Raw genomic sequence first — 20,690 nt, forward strand, 5'->3', positions numbered from 1 at the left:
CAGTTCGGGACCGAGTGAGATCGAAGATGGAGAGAGACATCTTGGCAGAAGTGAATCACCCCTTCATTGTGAAGCTTCATTACGGTAAGTAGAGTCAACACGACACTTTAGAGAGGACCGAGGGCAGCCTTCTCCAGATCAAAGAAAAGTGAAAAAGAAATAACAGATCAGAAAGAAGAAAATCTTTCGCATACCATAGAGTCCTGCCCTGCCTGGGGATGAAGGTGCCTTCTATCCTGATCGCTTAGTCTCTTCTGTATTTATTTTCTTTGAAAGAGCAAGAAGCCCTGTTTTCATCTCAAAGACCTAATATTAGATGGGGGATCCGTTATTAAATTATTACCATACCATTGATCATTTAGAAGATCTCAACCTAGATGGGGGTGAATCTATGACTTATCTTTGTGTTGTTTTAGAATACAATGCTCTATGACCCAATAATGTCTTTAAACCAGAAATGGTAACACCTTCTTCATTTCAAATGAATATCATGTTTAAAGATAGTAGCTCATTGAACCCTCAAAACTTCCATTCAAGGTAGCTTATTATTTTCATGTTTCGAGGCTTAAATAATTAACCAAAAGCCACATAGCTGCTTTGCCACACAACTTCTCTTCATTTGCTGTCTGCCTTTTTATCCCAATAGAGAAGCAGTAAGTGAAATCTTCAAATTAAAAAAAGATGTGATGAGATGGTGGCTGCAGACTCGTGGCTTATTACATTAAACTTCCCCACCTAATAATCCAGATGAGCTAAGCACAGAAGGGAACAACGATAAAACTAGTAGTTTGTTCTTGGTTGCAAAGGACAAGGTGTTGTGTCGGGGAGGTGTTAAGTGAGATTTGTGTGAATCTGAGGACAGGATGAAGGAGGCCTGCAGAAGCTGGGCATACCCTGCTGTTCCTTCTAGGCCATGGACAGTGCAGTTGCAAACCTCTAAATCCCGGCAGAGGAGGCCACAGAGGCTGGCTTTCCAAAACTCTGCCCTCTCCGCTGCTGCCCAGCAGCTGGTGTCAAGTCCCATCCCACATGTCGTTTACATTACTTGCTAGGGTATTTTCTGAAGAAATTTAGGAACTGGGTGTCCTACAAAGAGCTTTAAACAGACCTCCACATCACCTCGGTGGTGACCCAGCGTCTCCACCTGCCTGTCAAGCCCAGGATGAAGCATTTAATGCGCACTCTGTTTACACAGTTCTGGCAGAGGGCTTTCTAGCTAGAGGCTGTGTATCTAAAACCCCCACATTTATGATGTTTCTCGCATTTACTTTTAGAAAATAAAACGTTTTCTAGTATGCAGGGATATTGGGATCCCTTCCAGCCACACCTCCTATGTAGATAAAATAGACACCACGCGGTGCCTCACTAGTGCTGCCGGAGCAGCCATTGTCACAGCAGCGATAGTGACGGGCTTCTCTAGACCCTCCCGTGCTCATGCGCCCTCTCAACAGACGCAGGTCCTTGCTGAGGGTGGGCAGGAGCTGTGTAGCCTGCCTGTGGCCTGAAACAGAAAGTCTGCAGTTGCAGCTCACAGTGACCAGACCTCAGACGTGAGCCCCATTGTCTTGATGTACAAATAACTGGGCCGACCCGTCACCAGAACTGCCGAGAAAGAGGAAGGCAGGGGGTTCCCTGGTACCAGAGTGGAGTTCTGTAGGAAGAAGGCACTTCCACAGGGCAGAAAGGACACGTCCTCTGAACCAGAGCCACCTTCAGGCTGCTCACTACTGCATTACAACAAAAGCCAGCAACTATAACAGCTTGAATACGCACATCTTTCTCCTCATGTATCTTTCAATTCCTTTGCAATTGAAAAAGGGAAGAACGGGAGAAAAAAGAAAGATGAAAAAAATCTCAAGACCCCCTAAAACAGTGAGAGAGGGGCAGCCCTCACAGTGTCAGACCCCCTCTGCTGGATGCGGGGTCCTGCCATTTCTCAAGTGGCTCAGCCTCCCGGAGTAAGCGGCACCTTGAGCAGGGAGAAGCCAGAGCCACAGGACATTCGACAAGCTGCCAAAATGCGCGTCTCTTTACCCCACAGCCTTTCAGACAGAAGGAAAGCTCTACCTGATCCTGGACTTCCTGCGGGGAGGGGACCTCTTCACCCGGCTCTCCAAAGAGGTGAGCAGCCGCCACGTTACACAGGAGGGCGGGCAGGAGCTTCTGTCTAGGACTAGAGGGAAGGAGGGGTGGAGAGCACTGAGAGGAGATGAGCACGTGCGAGGGTGCGTGTGTGTGTGTGGGGGGGTGCATATGTGAGTGCGTGCAAGAGTGTGTGGGAGGGATGTACGTGTGTGTGCAAGTGTGCTTGTGTGGTGTGGGGGTGTGTGGGTGAGACTGCGTGTGCATGTGTGGGGTTTATGTGGGGGGTGTGTGAGCACGTGTGCATATGTGGGGTGTGCATTGTCATGTGGGGTGTGTGGTATGTGTGTGATGTATGTTGTGTGTATACATCAGGTGCGTGATTTGTGGTGTATGTGATGTGTGCTGTGTGTGGTGTGTGTACTATGTGTATATGTGGGGGGTGTGTTTGGCATGCTGTGTGCATGTGTGGGGTTGGTGTGTGTGGTATGCTATGTGTGGGGGTGTGTGGTATGCTGTGTGCATGTGTGCATATGTAGGGTGTATGTGTGGGGTTTGTATGTGTGTGGGTGTGTGTGTGCTATATGTGGTATATGCTTTGTGTGATGGGGCGTGTGTGTGTTTGACATCCTGTGTGCCTGTGTAGGGTGTGTGTATATATGAGCTGTGTGTGTGAGCTGTATGTGGTATGTGTGGTGTGTGCTATGTGTGATGTGGAGGGTGTGTGTGTGTTGGGCGTGCTGTGTGCATGTGTAGGGTGTGTGTATGTGTGTATGTGTGTTGGGGTGTGTGTAAGCTGTATGTGGTATGTATGGTGTGGGCTATGTGTGATGTGGAGGGTGTGTGTGTTGGACATACTGTGTGCATGTGTAGGGTTGTGTGTATGTGTGTTGGTGTGTGTGTGAGCTGTATGTGGTATGTATGGTGTGTGCTATGTGTGATGTGGGGTGTGTGTGTGTTGGGCATGCTGTGTGCAGCATGTGTAGGGTGTGTGTATGTGTGTATGTGTGTTGGTGTGTGTGTGAGCTGTATGTGGTATGTATGGTGTGTGCTATGTGTGATGGGTGTGTGTGTGTTGGGCATGCTGTGTGCAGCATGTGTAGGGTGTGTGTATGTGTGTTGGTGTGTGTGTGAGCTGTATGTGGTATGTATGGTGTGTGCTATGTGTGATGTGGGGTGTGTGTGTGTTGGGCATGCTGTGTGCAGCATGTGTAGGGTGTGTGTATGTGTGTATGTGTGTTGGTGTGTGTGTGAGCTGTATGTGGTATGTATGGTGTGTGCTATGTGTGATGGGGGTGTGTGTGTGTGTGTGTTTAGTGTGCTGTGTGCATTGCTGGCTGGTTCTAAGGCAGCTGCACAAGTGGACCTAGCAATCGTCCCGGGTGACCCCAGCAGTGCCCCTGCAGCTCCGGTACCATAAGTCATGCTGTTGGCCTCTCAGCTAGAGCAATGGAAGGCGCAGGTCAGTGGACAGGAGCGGCTGGGAAAGAGTCTCACAGGGTCTCACTTTCCGTCCTGGGAAGAGGGAGGTATTGCTAAGCCGCCACACACTGGGGCTGTTTACTGCACGCCCCTGGGCTTCTCCTTGACCTCCAGTGCCTCAGGTAGGAACTCTCCAGGATGCAACTTCACCGCATCCCGAGAGCCCCGTGGCCCTGATTGACGTGAAAAGCACCCCACTTCATGGTATGGCAAAAGGCATATTCTGCCCATGGCAGTGCCAGTGCCAGGCTTTCCATTCTGACGATCCTGCTTGTTCATCTCTTATACAAAGGAGGAGTGGCTGAGGTGCTTTCACAGCAACAGTGGCCTTCACACCCCCCACTCCCTTTTCCCCCCCTTCCTCCTTTTCAGCAGGAGACCCCTCTGTCTTGCACAAAGCCCCAAATGAACAGTAAGCCAAGGCAGAGCTGCTCGTGAGGCGGGCCCAGAGGGTCCCAGAGACCATGGGGGCCCTGTCCCTGTGCGTCTATCGGTCCCTCGGGCAGTGCTGCACGTATCTGTGGGACTCCGTGCATGGAGGAAAAACACTGGGCCGGGAGAACCTGATCCAAGCTCTACATGAAGCCCTTTGGCCCCTTCCTGTGCCACCTGCTGTGTGCCCATTTCCAAAGATTCTGGAGCCTGGCGTCTGCCCATTCCTCGTGTGGTATCATCTGTTGGTTTGTCCGCTCCCCTCTCATCCACAGGGAGTCAGTCCATTTGGGGTCTGGTTTTGTCCAGCAACTGCTATGATACGCCTGTGGTTGGATGCCCTGACCAAAAAGACAACAGTAATCAGCGAAAAGCCCAGCAACTCTCATGTGGGAATGTGTCTCCCCTGAGGGCCTTTATTTCAGAGTAGGAGGAAAGTTGTCCTGGGTGGGTACCACAGATTCGAGGAGTTGGTGGGAACCTGCGGAATGTCTTTTCCTTGGGTCCTCATTCAGCAAGTACAGGGCCCAGCATCTTACGGGGAGGGTCGCTGTGCCAGCGAACCTGCAGGACTCACCTTGGGTCTTCATTCAGCAAGTGCAGGGGACAGTCACTGTGCCAGCGAACCTGCAGGACTCACACCATGAGGTGTTTCCTTTCTATGGAGAAATGTCCTGCTCTTGTCCTTGGGGGTTACACTAAGAGCTGGGGGAGTGGAAAGACAGGTTTGCCTCTGAGCTCTAAATTGTACACACAACCCATGGTGGGCCACATGTGGATATGTCAAGTCAGAGGAAAGAACCAGGTCACCAGCAGAATGTGCTGTCAGCCAGTCCACTGAGCACATGAACCAATCTAGAAAAGAAACATCCATCCGGGAAAGGCGCTGGCCAAGCGTGGAATGGAGGACGGGGACTCGGGGGGCTGGCGGGTGGCTGGCACCCACTGGCCACTGTCGGGACGTGGATCCTGCGTGTCCAGCCCCGTGGAAGAACCCCCTGTGTGAAGTGTGTGCCCAGCTGTCAGCCTGACGCCACTCACCGTTCAGGCACCCTGGCCACCTTTCTCCTAGTTTTGTGCTTGCCGGGCAGCCTTCTGGCTGCGTGGTGATAATTCAGTAATCATGTGGACTTGTAGTCTCCGTAATGTTGATTTCTCCTCCTGACGCATATAGAAAATGGCTTGTGGGCATGACTCGGCTTCCTTGTAAGGGGGTCTACAAAAACTATGTGCTGATTCTAACAAGTCAGGGGTGGGGATGAGTCATTGTGGGACGATGGCTTTGGGGTCTGTTGGGCTCCAAGGCCTCATGCATATTTCGGCTGACCTGAGTGAGCCCCCAGCACATGGACACTTAGGCCATCCCTGCCTGGTCACCTCCAAGCCCTGAGCTGTCCCTGCCACAGGGGATCCTGGAAGGTGGCCGCCCACCCCAACACCCAGAAACCCCTCCCCATCCCGTCCCCTTGGCTTGGGGCACCCATAGCCGACTCTGCACCACCTGTGGGTGGTCTTTGGTAGAACTAATCCCACTTTAGGTTGACAGCAGGTTACGTAGGCTACTAGTTTGCATCAACCCAAGGAGTGGAGATAGATAATCCATGGGGAAAGTGATATTCGAGACCCATTTTCAGTCACCTCATCAAGCCCTCACAGAGTCTTACTTGTGTTAAATTTGTTATGAATTCACATCATTAGCACTCATATTGGAACGTAAACCCAGAAACCTACTCCAGAGCCAAATGACTTGCAGGGGCGAGAAGGACACAGAGAGGAGAGGCTGAATCTCAGCACCCCACTCTCAAGGCGGTATGAGTCACCTTTGCAGGAAGCCCTCGTCTCCATCCGCTGATCTTAGAACTACAGAGGGAACTTACTTTTCCATGAGAAGAGTCAGAAAACCACGCTGGGGGCCACAGCGTTCCACAGAGCAGACCGACCCCAGTGTGGACTCTCAGTCCCTCTGGCAGCGTTCTTTAAAACACACCAGCCGTAAAACAAGTTAAATGTTTTTTGTTTTTCACTTTATTTCTTACTAGGTCATGTTCACGGAGGAGGATGTCAAGTTCTACCTGGCTGAACTGGCCTTGGCTTTAGACCATCTCCACAGCCTGGGGATCATCTACAGAGATCTGAAGCCTGAGAAGTAAGTGAGAAAAAACTAAAGCTGACTTCTCCACACCCACCAACTCCGTGTTTTTTGCTGACCCGTGTTGGTAGCCACTGCTAGATATTTATTTCCTAAATGAGGACGTATCAGAGAGCAGGCTGGGAGACTCGTGTGCCGGCAGGACTGGCTCAGCTATCAGGTGCAGGTGTGGCCTTGCTGATTTGCATAGGAAACGCCCAGGCCGGTTCTCACCTGACACTCATAACGCCTGAGGGAGGCCAGGCTCAGGTGTGTGTCTGTGATGTACAGGAAGCCAGAGCTGGAGAAGGGCACGGCCACCACCCTGACCCACATTCCCGCCCTCTCTCCTGGGTGAGGCTCACTTGGCCACTGGGGACCATCTCAAACATGGCTGCCTCCAGGGCAGTTTCTCCTCCTCTGTCATCTCTTCCCCGCGTCCTCCAGATTCAGGAAGCCCTTTCATCTACTTCAGGAAGCCCCTGGAATGTGGTCAATGAACCTCTACTCAGTTACTTGTTGGCCCCACCTCTAGGTACCCAGTCAGATCAGCTCGCCCAAGAACGTATCTAAAAGACAATGGCCCCAGAATTCCCAGGCCCGGAGTCCCCTGAGATTTGTGTATCCTTGGCAATGGTGGCCTGTGAGGCTATGATTACTAGGATATTTTGCTAATGTATTCTAAATTTTTGAATAATAAAGTCCCTCCAAAATAATAGTGTTCCCATTTTCCTTGCGTTGTTGTTGTTTTTACATTTTCTTTGTAGACCCGACACATAACTAGGAGTGATCCACTTAGAAAAGACGAGATTTGGAGGATGGTGTTTTAGGTTGAGTTGACCTCAGCAGTATCCCTGAGGTGAAGTAGCTGATTATCTCACTCACTCTTCACTGCCCTGAGGGGCTGATTAATGCCATCCACCCAGACCAGGGCCCACAGCCGCCCCTAGATGAGGCATCACCTGGTGGCCTGGTGAGACTGACCAGCCTTGGGTGCCACCAGGCAGCCCCGAGCCTATGAGCTAAGACCAAGGGGGCCCTGGGGTCTGCAAACAGGTCTCAGCTGCTACTCCACATTCCTGCCCTGTCACCTGCATGGTACTGAGAAAAGACAAGCCCTGCTCCGAAGCTGGTGGTGTTAGAGGCAGCTGTCATTTATGGGAAACAGCTGGGTTTACCCAGAAACCAGGTCACATCCCATATCCACCGCAGGCTGTAAAATGCATTTGCCCATGTGCTTGATGATCTGACTGCACCACCAGTCCGTGGAATGCCACAGCTGCACATGTGAGTTGAATACGTGTGTAAATACAGCTGGAGCATCCCTCATCTGAAAGTCCAAAATCTGAAATGCTCCAATATCCAAAACTTTTTGAGCCCCAATGTGACACCCCCCAGTGGAAAATTCCACACATAAGCACTTAACACAAATGTGGTTTCATACACAAAATTATTTAAAATATTCTATAAATTAGCTCCAGGTGATGTGTAGAAGGTATATATGAAACATAAATGAATTTTGTGTTCAGACTTGTGGCCATCTCCAACATATCTCTTTATATCTAAGTAAATATTCCAAAATCCCCAAATCCTAAACACTGGTTTCAGGCATTTCAGGTAAGGGATGGATGCTCAACGTAGAATCATAAAAGACTTTATCTGGAGTAATCCCATGAAGAGAGTAGCCTCCTAGCAGCTGCTGTCTCCCCCCAAGAGCAGCAGCACAAAGCCAGATTTCCATTTCAAAGTGGGTCTGACCTAGAACCCCTTGGTGCTGAGCCCTAGGCCTCCCCTTTTGCCCCTCCCTAATTGGGAGGTGATTGCAGAGCCTGGCCTGTCACCTTGGGTCCTTGCAAAGGTCATCCCAGAAGTTAACCTCGTGTTAATTACCCTCTAAGTCAGAGTGCTGTGTTGTAAGTCTGTGTTGTGAGTCTATGTGTTGCCACTGCTCCTCTTCCCGTGGCCCTGGCTGTTGATACCTGTGTGTTAGACGCACACCCCGTGTATCCACTCAGGCCGGGAGTGCTGGTTCTCATTACTCCTGAAGGTCAGCGTGATCCTATAGCTAAAAATAGCCTTATTTAATTACAGGCTTGAAGGAAAAGGTTGTGTTGTTCAATTAGAATTATTAGAAAATTAATCTTGAAAGGTGCTTAATTCTGGGCAAAGATTGAATGTGCCCAAAAGACAAATATGAAAACATTTGCCTTGTTCATTATAAATTGTCATCTTAATGATATGCTGTAACTTTTCCTTCCCATTTCCAGAAAATTGTAGGTATTTTTTTTAACTCCGTGGCAGATTTTTTTAATTGTAGAAAAATACACAAGACTTTTACAGTTTTAACCACGTTTAAGTGCCCAGTTCAGTGGCATTAAGCACACTCCCATTGCTGGGCCACCATCCCCGCTGTCCATCTCCAGAACTGTTTCATCTTGCAGAACTGAAGCTCTGTCCCCCTGCACAGTATGCACAGTAGCTCCCCAGCCCCCAGCACCTGCCATCTACTTTCCATCTCTGTGACTCTTGACTCCTCTAGGGTCCATACATTTTATATTTGTAAAATCATATAATACCTGATATTTCGGGACGGGCTTATTTCAAGCATAATGTCTTCCAGGCTCCTCTGTGCTGTAGTGAGTCAGGCTTTCCGTCCTTTCACAGGTTTCTATAAAGGTGTCACAGATTAATCCTCCAAGCCTTGCCTGTTTCCAGCCCACTTCCTGGTCTCTTTAGGGCGAGTCTGGTACCTCCCAGCATCTGGAAGAACAGGATTTAATTACAGCCAAATAAGTAAATAGGGAAAGTTTGGGGTCACAGGGGTGGCACAGGGGTGTCAAGGGGTGTCAAGGTATCACAGCCCAGACTCCAGCCTGATGTTCAGGGAATAAAGGATTTACACCTGCTCCCAGCCCTTTACGGACCCTGCCTCCATTCTCTATGCAGGGTCCACCCCACGGCAGGATACCTGGGAGGAGCAAAGGCAACTCTCATGTCAGGCACGTGGCGTGACTAGGGCTTGGCAGGGAACAAGACAGGGACCCACTGGCCCGCGGGGGTGCCAGGCCGGGAGCAGGTCTCATCCCAAGATGTACCTGCTGAAGCCTGAAGCTCCTTGGTGCCATGGCCCCTGCTTGTGCAGGCTTCACCTGGGGTAGGTCTCAAGAGCCAGGGCAGGGATCAGGGGAGGATACATGGGAGAAGAAGGGGGTCTTTGGACATCAAAGGCATCCCGAGTGCAGAAACATTCCTTCTGCGAGGTTCTGGGTCTCCACAGGCCAGGGCGGTCCCAGGACACTCTCCACCTGTGCTTCCTGCACAGCAGTCTGGAGGGCTCCCAGACCTTCCCTGGGGACCTACGAAGGTCTAAAGCCAGCAGTCCCCCAGCTGCAAGAACACACATCCCTTTGTCCAGGAGGTGTGGCACCAAATGCGTTGTTGAGCTGGGAGCTGTGGAGAAGGGAGGCAGGATGGGAAAGCCCACTGCACAAGCCATGGGGACCACCTGGGCCAGCTTCATCAGGGCTCCCTGAAGACGTCCACCCGCAGCTGGCCCGCAGCTCCCCTCTGAGCTCTGCGTGCCCGTCAGCAGGCTGGTCTCTCTCTAAATCATCTGTTTTCTTTCCCTTTCTTTTAGCATCCTCCTGGATGAAGAGGGACATATTAAGATCACAGGTTTGTAAAAGATGGCAGGCTCCCTTCGTGGCTTCATCTCAGCCTGGTAACTGGGGACCACCTCAAAGCCCAAGCTCCCTTATTTAGACCACCCTTCCCTTTGCCAGATGCTTGTCTCTGATTTGGCAGACTTTTCTGTAGCTACAGACTGGTTATGGCATTGTACATCTTCATAACGTCCAGAACCATGCAGCTTCCCCGGTGGCCCCTTCTTTTCCCTCTCCCCCTCCAAGCTCTGTTTGCTGGGCTCCTTAGTATCGCTGGGTGTTTGGTTCAGGAGCCCCAGTGCCCACTGTGGACCTTAGGGCAGACATCTGGTGTCTCGCTGGAGTGCGGCCTGCAATGTGGGCCTTGCTGATGCCCAGTGCCAACCTGAGGGCAGACATGTGGAGGCTCGCTGGAGTGCGGCCTGCACTGCTGTCCTCACTGATGCTGTCCCTGCCTCCTCCTCACTCCCTGGACTGTGGTGGTGGCCACGTGACTGCCCTCCCTGTTTCTATCTAAGCCACCAGCAAGTTCAGTCAAACTGGAAACAGCTCCTCTAGTCTCAGGACACCCCGTTTGTATTAGTTCCCTATTGCCCGAAGGCAAGCTCACGTGGTCCTGCTTTTGCTGAGCAGGGCTCTGCCACACCCACCTGGAGAGGGGGCAGAGCCCACAGAAGGACACTGATGCCCACCTGTGTGGGTACCCCCGAACACAGCCAGAGACTGAGGCAGTGTGTGTGCTTTGTTTGCATGTAGATTTCGGCCTGAGTAAGGAGGCCATTGACCACGACAAGAGAGCATACTCCTTCTGCGGGACAATCGAGTACATGGCACCCGAGGTGGTGAACCGGCGAGGACACACGCAGAGTGCCGACTGGTGGTCTTTCGGCGTGCTCATGGTGAGCCTGCCCCGACCCTCTTCCGTGCTATGGTGGCTGTTCCCCACGTGGACCCCTGTCCCCAGGTTGGTTCAGAGGTCCCGGAATGCGGAAGAAGGCAGTGCCTGAGGGCTTGGGACACAAGGCAAGTATCCAGGCCAAGCATTTCCCGGCAGCCTCCTCCCCATCCCGCGTCCCCACCTCAGAAAGCGGGGCTGGGATGCAAACGAGAACGCAGACAAACTCTCTTTATGCTTTGTGCTCTTCAGGCTTAGCATGATGATTACAAGAGATGCCATGATTTTCGTTTTAAAATATTTTTCTTATTTAAACGCAAAATCCTTGCACTTAGTTACAAACTGAGACGTACATGGAGTTAGGCATTTTTGCATCGGTGTCTGGAAAAGTGAGTTGTCTCTGTCACGTTTTAACAGACAGAGTGCATAACCGAACCCGGTTTGGACGGGGTCTTCTGTACCCTAGGAACAGTGTGGGCTCCTTTTCCAATCCTCAGAGGACCCTCCCTCCCTCCCCCAATCCCACCCTCCCAGCTGGGCAGGGGGCTCGTGACCTCAGGGTGGAGCGGACGTGCAGTGAGTGCTCTGGAATCTGACCTGGATGACAATGGGGTTGTGGCGTTTCAGGGGTATCCCGCACTCCGGCCTGTGCATCACACGCAGGAAGAAACTGAGGCCATGAGCACTTTAGGAAATGGGATGAAGGTTGCTCTGCTGGCGTGTGGCGGAACTGTGTGCCTGCCAATCCCAGTTCCCTTCAGAGTTCAGGCTGCCTCTCCTCCCACCACACCCCACCCCTCGTCCCCTTGCTAGGGAACCTCAGTGCTGAGTCCTGCAGTGTCTCCTGGGGAACCCCCGGCTGGTGCCCAAGGCCTCACTGGTCCTTTGCCACTTGGGTCACTTCACTGCACCACTCTCTAGGCTCTGGTCTCGGCCCCAGGAGCTCACAGACCCTGGCTGTGTCCCACGTGCCCGCACAGGCTGCTCACCTCTCCCTGAGGGGCACATACATTAGACGAGCTCCGGAGATGGGTGTCCACAGCCTAACCCAGAAAGCCAATTCGCAGTCAGATGCCCACATCACATTCGTGGCTGCTCCTGCCTGTGGAAGCCCCTTCCCTCCCTGGTCATTCCTGCCTGGTAAAGCGAGTCACAACAGAGACAGTCATGCTGTTCAACACATGAGCACAGGCATGACGCTTGAGAGAATGCCTGCAGCAACGCGAGGGGCCCACGAGCTCAGCTGGGAGGATGATGCTGTGGATTTATTTTTTATTATTATTCAGACCTTCAGTGGCACCAGCTAAGGGGCAGGTCCTCTCCATGTGGAGACCACCGAGCTAAGTCCCCCACAGTCACGTCTGAGACCACTTCTGCTTTCCTCTCCATGCAGAGAACACTGAGCTAAGTCCCCCACGGTCACCTCTGAGACTACCTCTGCTTTCATCTCCATGTGGAGACCACCGAGCTAAGTCTTACCCCACCATCATCTGAGAGCACCTCTGCGTTCCTTCCACTGAAAGAGTTTTTCTTTAGATACGTCAGTGAGACAGGTTCGCTTTGCTGTCTTGGAGGTGGCTTCACTCCCTTCCACATATATCGGTTTCCTGTGCGACCCTGGCTGGTGAGTGGTGGGTGAGGGCAGCCGGGATGGCCTTGTGGAGGCCTCCCACACTGGTGCAGGTTTTGCTGGTGCAGGGAAGTCTGACATTGCCTTTGCCAACGCTGGGCTACGGGTCCAAGCTTATAGTCTGTGGCTTCAGCAGAGATTCCAGTTCTTATACCCCTCCTGAGAACCCCAAATTCCCCCAGAGAGCAGGGCTGGTCCCACTGCACACCCAGGCTCCCTGAAAGGGCTCCTGGCATCCTCCTGTCTCTGGGTCCTATCTGTAACTCTGGGCTCACAAGTGGCCCATACAGCAGTGCTTCAGGCCAGACTTTGTGTAATGAACAAGGTCATAAAATGCTGCCACCCGGCTCTCAGGCGAACCGATATTTAAAAGAACAAGAGGCCAGGCTGGAGTGGAGAGGAGTACCTTAGCACAGAAAAGCGCAGCCAAAACACCGCATATACGTCAAAACCAATTGGACTTAGTTTTGTGAGGTTTCCGGGGGGTCGACGGAGGGGGTATTTGATATTCTTCTGTTTCTTCTATTAAGGCAACAATCATAAACCTTTCTCACAATATAAAATGTATCTTTAATTTTTTTCTGGTTTTTTTTGTTTGTTTGTTTTTGAGATGGAGTCTCGCTGTGTTGCCCAGGCTGGAGTGCAGTGGTGCGATCTCGGCTCACTGCAACCTCCATCTCCTAGGTTCAAGCAATTCTCCTGCTTCAGCCTCCTAAGTAGCTGGGACTACAGGCACCCGCCATACCCAGCTAATTTTTTTTTGTATTTTAGTAGAGATGGGGGTTTCATTGTGTTGCCCAGGCTGGTCTCGAATCCCCAAGCTCAGGCAATCCGCCAACCTCGGCCTCCAGAAGTGTTAGGATTATAGGAGTGAGCCACCACACCCAGCTTTTCTGGCCTTTATTGCTACAAATTTAAAAAACAAATGGAGAAGCTGAAAGAAAAAAAAAATAGGAGAACAGAAAAGACATCAAAGGAATGATCCAAAGATGGAGACACAAGGAGGGGCCAGAAGAAGAGGAAATGAGACCACGTTGCGTTCGTGTTGCTCCAGCAAACTCCTTCCGGGTTCCCTCCCACCATCAGCCCTAAGACAGAAGCGCCACCGCCAGTGGCCTTTGCTGACCCTGGCAGGGTTGGTGGCTCTGGCTGGTGGCTCTGGCTTTGGTGTCTTCTCGGCACTCCTGGCTTGCCACTGCTCTAACATCTACCATCTTTTATCGTCATTGTCTGTCTCTCCGAGTGTCTCCTGGCATGTGGAGTTTCTTAAACACCAGTCACGCTTACCCAGGATGCCCCAGCACAGACAAAAGTGCCTGTACCCGGTCAGGCCTCCAAGGGACCCATGAGGGAGTGAGGACACCAGGGTGGAAGCAGAGAGGCACTCACACCACCCAGACCCAGTACCCGGCAGCCTTCACCCATCCTGGAGTCCCCGCCTGCCCCCTCCCTAAAGCATGGAGAAGATGGCATTGAGAGCTTCTGAAGGAGGCCTCGCCCAGCACTGCCCGGCACGTCAACACACCAGGCACCCTCCTCCCACATGCCTCTCTGGGCACAGGACATTTCTTACTGAATTGTTCACTTGTTTGCTGGGATCGTCCCACGTTCAGTGTCTCGTGACAGCTGGGGAAGGGGTCCAGCTCCAGAACGGCTGTGTCCCTCTAGAGCCCGAGGCAGGGCTGGCTGTTGCAGTGGTGACCACAAGCTAAGGCTGCCCGGCCATCTTCACATTGGATCTCAACCTGACAATCTTCAAGCCGGCAGGAAAGACTGTATTCTTTCTGTGCACAAAAATGAAAACTAAAGCTCGAAGAGCCTAAGTGTCGGGCTCAAGATCACATATTGTCCCAGAAACACATTCTCGTTTAGTCCCGCCCGCCCACGTGGTGACGGGCCGCACACAGGCAAAGGTCTTGACTGTGGGGGCCCCACGCTTCCCACACTTCCCTGGGCGGCATCAGAAGTGACTTCTGAATTCTCATTTACAGCTAAGAGATGGGCCTCGGATGACCTTTCAAGTCGTATCTTACCCCAGCCTTGTAAGGGGATCGGTGCAGAGCCGTTGTGCGTGTGAGGGGCCTTGTTTTAAAAGAAGGCTAAGACCCTGGAGGCCATGTGCTGAGGGAGTGGTCCTCATGTGTGGGTGGCCATCCATCCCCTGGAGATGGATATGTCCTGGGATCTCTTCCCGAGGAGCAGCATCCACAAGTGCCCTCCACAGACCTGGAAGGAAGCATGTGTATGCCAGGGGCGGGAAGTCAGTGTCCCTGAATAAAATTCCATGTGTGAAATTTAGGAGCTTGTACCTGGAGAAGAACGTGCAAACCTGGTGGCCGGCTGCATGGTGATGTTTGTAGAATTTCCATTACTCCTCTATGCCAGACTGGAGCCAGTTTCTAGAAGGATATTTGAGTTGTGTTTTGTAAACATCTAAAGCATCTCTTGAGCGCTCTGGTTTCGTGAGACCACTTTATCCTTCTCCCGTTTCTTAACCACGGGCATGGAATGTTCTGGACATCCCGCCTCAGATACCGTGTGATGTGTCCTTATGCCACCATAGCAAACATGGATGGTTCTGGGCTCAGGCTCTGCTGCTTGCAGCTGGACCATTCATCTGTAGACGGTTGTGAGGAACGGCACCTTCCAAGGCTGTTTTGAGACTGAGATTCTTGGCACTCAGAGTTGGATGCAGCACATGGAACGAGAGCAGCTCGGATTAGAGGGCGTGTATCTGTGCACGCAGGGACCTCCACACACGGGCATGGATCAACACAGCTGTCCGAGACCCAGCCCCTCCATACTAGCAAAGCCAGGCCCTCTGCCACTTTGAGTCACCCATCTCAGGACAGGGTTTGTCCTCACCTGTTTTCAGATAAAATGTTAACTTGCTTTTGGTGCCCTTTTAAGAATGGTGATCGGCCAAGTAAACTTGAAATCGAGGCTCCTGTCACCAAGGGTGACACAGGCAAACGTCTTGACTGTGGGGGTCCCACGCTTCCCAGAGTCTCCTCCTTCCCCTGCCCCCAGTACCACTGGCCTCCATGAGGTGCGTCCTGCCTGTGCCAGGGCCGCCACTCTTTCCAGGTTCCTTAGCTGTCCCTTTAGACAGGGCTTCTCAGCCAGCACTGTTGAGGTTAGGACTGGACACTTCCTTGTTGTGGGACGTCCTGTGTGTCATAGGATGTTTAGCAGCATCCATGCCTCCCTCACTGGATGCCTGTAGCACCAGGACCCCCGGGCATGACAGCCAGAAATGTCTCTAGTTGTTAGGAAATGTCCCCTGGCATGCAACGGTGATCCCAGTTGAGAGGCACTGCGTTATGTCTGTCCAGTTACCTTCCCAGAAGCATCAGGCCTGCACCCTGTGGAGCTGTGGCTGCATCTCCTTGAGCCCCTCTGTGCCTGTCTGCAGCCTGGTCTCGGTGCCAACTGGGAAAGAATCTCTTGGAGTGTCCTCCTTCCTCCAGTGTGTGTACTTGACTGTGGGACCCCAAGATGAACCTTGGCTTTTCTCAGTTCACCCCGGAAGCCTTGGCCAGCCTCAGTGCTGCTCAACAACACGGCAAAAGTCTCACTGTAAGTAACGTCCCAAGAAAGTCATCAGCAGCCTGAGTCAGTAATGCTTCAGTATTGAAAAGTTCTCGGGCAGCTCGATTCAGACGACCATACTGAAATTATCTCCCTTCTCCACAGAAAGGGGTGGATAAGGGGATGGGAAAGGCAGCAGAACCCCATGGCTGGTGGAGGCTGCAGAGTCCACACCTCACCCTCAGTATCACCCCACCATCAGCAGCACCTTCATCACCAAGAAGCAGTTATTAAATATCCATGGATGCTGTGCTGGGTGTTCTCTGGCTGAATAGATGGTTGGGGACCTGCTACCATGTGAATGGAGGAAGAAGGGGAGGAGGAGAGAGAAGCACAAAGCAGTGGACCCTGATCACAAGGGAATCATCTTCAAAAGCTAAAAAGAAATCACCAGACCAGGCGCGGTGGCTCACACCTGTAATCCCAGCACTTTGGGAGGCCAAGGCGGATGGATCACTTGAGGTCAGGAGTTCAAGACCAGCCTGGTCAACATGGCGAAACCCTGTCTCTACTAAAAAAAAAAAAAATACAAAAATTAGCCAGGCATGGTGGCGCATGCCTGTAGTCCCACCTACTCGGGAGGTGGAGACAGGAGAATCGCTTGAACCCAGCGGTTGCAGTGAGCCGAGATTGTGCCCTTGCACTCCAGCCTGGGTGACAATGCAAGACTCCATCTCAAAAAAAAAAAAAGAAGAAAAGAAAAAATATCACCAAACAAATGTATGCAAGATACCAGTCCATCAGCAAAAAATAAATGATATCCAGGCATCTGGATAGGTACCATTTGTGTAACAAGGATTAAACGGTGTGTACGGGATGACAGCTTTCTCATTTCACAGAGCCAGAAGTCTTGTCCTTGGAAATGGGATTTCATAGTGCTATTAATAGACTCAAAAAGGAGAAAGAGCAGAATAGGAAAGGAGTTCCCTTTGCTAATACAATTCTATTCTGAGAGATATTTCAGTGTGTGTGATCAGCTTAAAAACTTTCATCCTGTTTTACCAGACGAACAGCTCATCTGCCAGTCAGAGCATTCTGGCCTTTCCAATTTAATTACACTTGTCTCTTTTTCAGTTCTCATCTGGACCCCTTCCGCTTGCTTTTTATTACTTTTGTATTTATTGATTGCCTGCAGCCTGTCTGCTCTGAATTCCCTCACTTTGTGCACACGATGGACAGCACATTTTAATGTGACAGAACAGGCTTCAAACGTCAAAACTGGTGGAAAAGTTTCCATTTCTTTTAAAATGTTGTTTTCAGAAAGCAGACTGGTAATATTAATAAAGCCTTAAATGCATTCATTTCTTTAAGATTATAATTTCACTCCTAGCAGCCTATCATAAGAATAAATCCAAATCTTAGGAAATCATCTGTGCACATTTCAGTAGTACTTATAATAGCAGAAAATTGGAAATGTCCTAAGTGTACAGCAATAGATACACTCATGATTACATTTTGGCATATCCACATGTTTGTTAAGTGATATTACAAAGATTTCATCATAACCATTGAAAGTTTTATATTATTCTGTGAAAAGTTAGTATACAAAACCTTATCTGTGCTTTTAAAACAAAAAACAGCTAGAAAAAATTACTAGGAGGAACTAACAAATGTTAATTTTGGATATCTTTGGGTAATGGAATTCTGCGTGATTTTTTTTGGTCTTTCTACTTCGTGTATCTCGCAAGATTTTCAAACTGCAAAGGACAAATGCTGGAGGATGAATTCTAAAAGGGCAGAGACACACGCAGTAAAAAATAAAGATGAGAGAGAATTCAATAAGACCATGTAAACACCTGCTTCCCCATAATTTAAACTGACTTGAAAGACATGGAGTAGGATTGATCCTTGGGCACATTTCACTTAGATTCAGGATCTTATTTTTATGAAAAGATTGGTTGCTGCTGCCACCCTAGTTTCTTTTGTGAGAAGCGGTCAGCTGTGCACCTTGCTCTGATGAGACCATTCCGGGTCACTGCTTCCAGGGTGCGTGTAATCACCACTGCATGTGCCTGGGGGAGTTGGTGCAAGAAAGAAACTCATGCTCAGAAAAGGCTGGGCTCGGTCCCCTCCTTATCTCAAGCTCCGTCCTGGTAGATGTCCAGTAATAACAAAATAAGGATGTAGGGTGTGGCAGCTGTATCTGAGAGGTTGCTGTGCCATATTGTCCTCATCAGAGGCTAATGGCCATGGTCAGGTCTATCTCGTGCTGGAAGCACTCTGGCCCCTGCATCCTGGCAACATGAGCTAGCTGTTCTCCTCCTCCTCCTAGCTCATCCCTTCCACAACACCTGCCAGGGCAGGGTAGGGTCCTAAACCGCATGTAAGATGTGTTCGTCCAAACTGCCTGACCACGGGACCCCGCTCTGCCTCTTTTCTCTGCCGTACTCGGTGCCTGCTGGCCTGCCACAGAGTGTGATTATCTACCACATCTGTCATTCACCCATCTCATCCACCAAATGGCAAGCTCTGTGAGGCAGTTTTCATCACTGTTGTACCACAAGCACATAGGCCAGTGGTTACACTTGACTGATGGAGATTTTGAATGAGGAAATGGACATGGTAGCAGGCTGCCCCGCTAGGGTGCTTCGCCATGAAGCCGGGTCCGTCTGGATGAATGAACTCACTGTACTCTGTGTTTCTCTGCAGTTCGAGATGCTCACGGGGTCCCTGCCATTCCAGGGGAAGGACAGGAAGGAGACCATGGCCCTCATCCTCAAGTGAGTAGTGTGGGAGCCACCCCAGAGACCTGTGAACACCTTCTGATATCAAGAGCTGCTGCCTCTGAACCTGGAACTGTGAAGTTCTAATTACATTGCTAGGCTTACAGTGCTGAAGTATTGTAAGCTGTTTTCTAAAAGTCACGGTTTTACACAAAATGGTAGCGCTCTGCCACCAGTAGCAGTGGTGATAGGGTGCTGGGCATTCTAGTGACAGTGGGTCAAGGGAGCAGTTGCTGGTTTGGCTCATCCTGTTGAGTGGTTCTGGTGAAATCTTCTACCATAGCTCGTTTTTCATCAGTAAGTCACTTCGAATGTGTAGTGGCTGGTTTTCAAGTGTGATGATTGGTGACCTCCCAGAAGTAAAGTGTAGACAGAAAAAGACACAAGGCCTACAGGGCCTTGTCTGGAGAGAACACAAGAGCAGGAGTCTCCTTTCCCTCCCCACCTGCTGACCCCATTCTTATAGCACTCCTGGTTGACCTTGGCAGGACTCAGTATTATTTTACTGTGTGACTGGTTACAAACCATTTTCTGCTTTATTCTCATGAAAAATCATTTACTAAGCCAAGGTTTTGCTCTCAGACTGTAGGAAGAAGCCTGATCCCCATGCCACCTTGCCATAGACTCCTAAATGTGAGCAGACACCGCCGACCATCACTGTCCCAGAGCAGATGGAAGGAGGGCAGGAAACAGAGAGGCTGGGAGCCCCTAATCAGTTCCTTCCTAAGTGAGGCCGCTTGGTGGAGGAGTCATAAAACCATTTGTCCTCATGAGCCACTCTTGCCAACTCTGTTTGCAAATGGACACGTAACTTTGATAAAATTGAGAATCACCTAAAACACCACCAGCTCGGCTTTTGTAAGCTCTGTCCTTATGTAGATGGAAGAAGAGAGGGGAGTGAAGGAAGCTCCATCGGGAGGACCCTTGTGTAAAGCTAAGGAGTGTCTTTTTATTTAATCAGCCTTTTCCGCCATCAAGGGACCTTGAATTGCAACAGACACTAAGAGCTGCAAGTCAGGACCTTCGCGTGATTCTCGTTGTTCGCATTTTAAGGGAGAACACATTCTTTACTTTTTCTAAGGCTAGAATAATCCCTGACAGCAAGTCACGGGTGTGGTGTGGCCTCAGGGCATTCCACTTGGGAGGGATGGAGAATTTCTGGAGGGGAGCACCAGGCTCTGTGCCCGGAGTTCTCCGTGTGCTCTGAAGGCCCTGGTGGCCCTGAGACCCTCCTGGGGTTTGCAGGTCCTCCTCTCGCAGGTTTTCTTCATAGCATCGCAACAGACTGAGCACAGGGCAGACAAGAGGGTCCAGCTGTCTCCTGTGAGCCAGGAAGAGACCCACCAAAATGCAGAACAATGCCACGAAAGGCTTTTTTATATGTTTGTTTGGGAAAACATAGATAATTTCCATTAACAATGCTATTAATGTTAATGGGAGTGTTACTGTTTTTTAATGATTTTATTAAATAATACATTTATTAATAAAAATATTTATTAAAATGAATTAAGAAATATAAATTACACAGATTTCTCACTTTACTTTCTACTGTGGTAAATATCACAGCTGTATTCCACATAAACAAAAGCTCTTTGGTGTCCTCAGTAACTTTTAAAGCATAAAGGGGTCCTAAGACCCACGAGTTAGAGCACGGCTGCTCTGGGTGACTGTGACTGAGGTCTCTGAATGCTGACTGGGGCCCTCTTTATAGCTTGTCCTTGTTCTCCTAAAATAGATCCTAAAATAGGATTCTGGTTTTCAGAGCCAAGCTGGGGATGCCGCAGTTCCTCAGTGGGGAGGCACAGAGTTTGCTGCGAGCTCTCTTCAAACGGAACCCCTGCAACCGGCTGGGTAAGAGTCCCCGGGACACCCCACCACGGGACACCCCACCACGGGAACATGCAGGGTGCTGCCCCCCGAGCCACAGTGGAGACGTGGAGGGCCACCCACCTGCTCTGGCCCAAGGCTGACTGAGGTCACTGAAAACAGACCTCACCTAGAGGTTGAAATAGTACCAGTGCCATCTGAGCTCCAGGAAAAGAGGCCCCTTCACAGCTTCTAAAAC

The 20,690-nt window shown here is 50.6% G+C and overlaps 1 protein-coding gene across 3 annotated transcripts in view; it reads left to right on the forward strand.

Annotated features, from left to right (window-relative positions):
• Positions 1-20,690, forward strand: part of RPS6KA2 (ribosomal protein S6 kinase A2) — a 356,259-nt gene that overhangs the window by 258,383 nt on the left and 77,186 nt on the right. For all 3 annotated transcript variants that reach the window (XM_030928285.1, XM_030928283.1, XM_030928284.1), the window contains 7 exons: positions 4-84; positions 2,042-2,121; positions 6,036-6,142; positions 9,762-9,799; positions 10,543-10,685; positions 18,552-18,622; positions 20,388-20,476. In XM_030928285.1, the coding sequence (XP_030784145.1) occupies positions 4-84; positions 2,042-2,121; positions 6,036-6,142; positions 9,762-9,799; positions 10,543-10,685; positions 18,552-18,622; positions 20,388-20,476 (609 nt within the window). The remainder of the gene's footprint in view (positions 1-3; positions 85-2,041; positions 2,122-6,035; positions 6,143-9,761; positions 9,800-10,542; positions 10,686-18,551; positions 18,623-20,387; positions 20,477-20,690) is intronic.

The sequence above is a fragment of the Rhinopithecus roxellana genome, chromosome 4 (genome assembly GCF_007565055.1).
Source record: "Rhinopithecus roxellana isolate Shanxi Qingling chromosome 4, ASM756505v1, whole genome shotgun sequence".
Classification (NCBI taxonomy): domain Eukaryota; kingdom Metazoa; phylum Chordata; class Mammalia; order Primates; family Cercopithecidae; genus Rhinopithecus; species Rhinopithecus roxellana.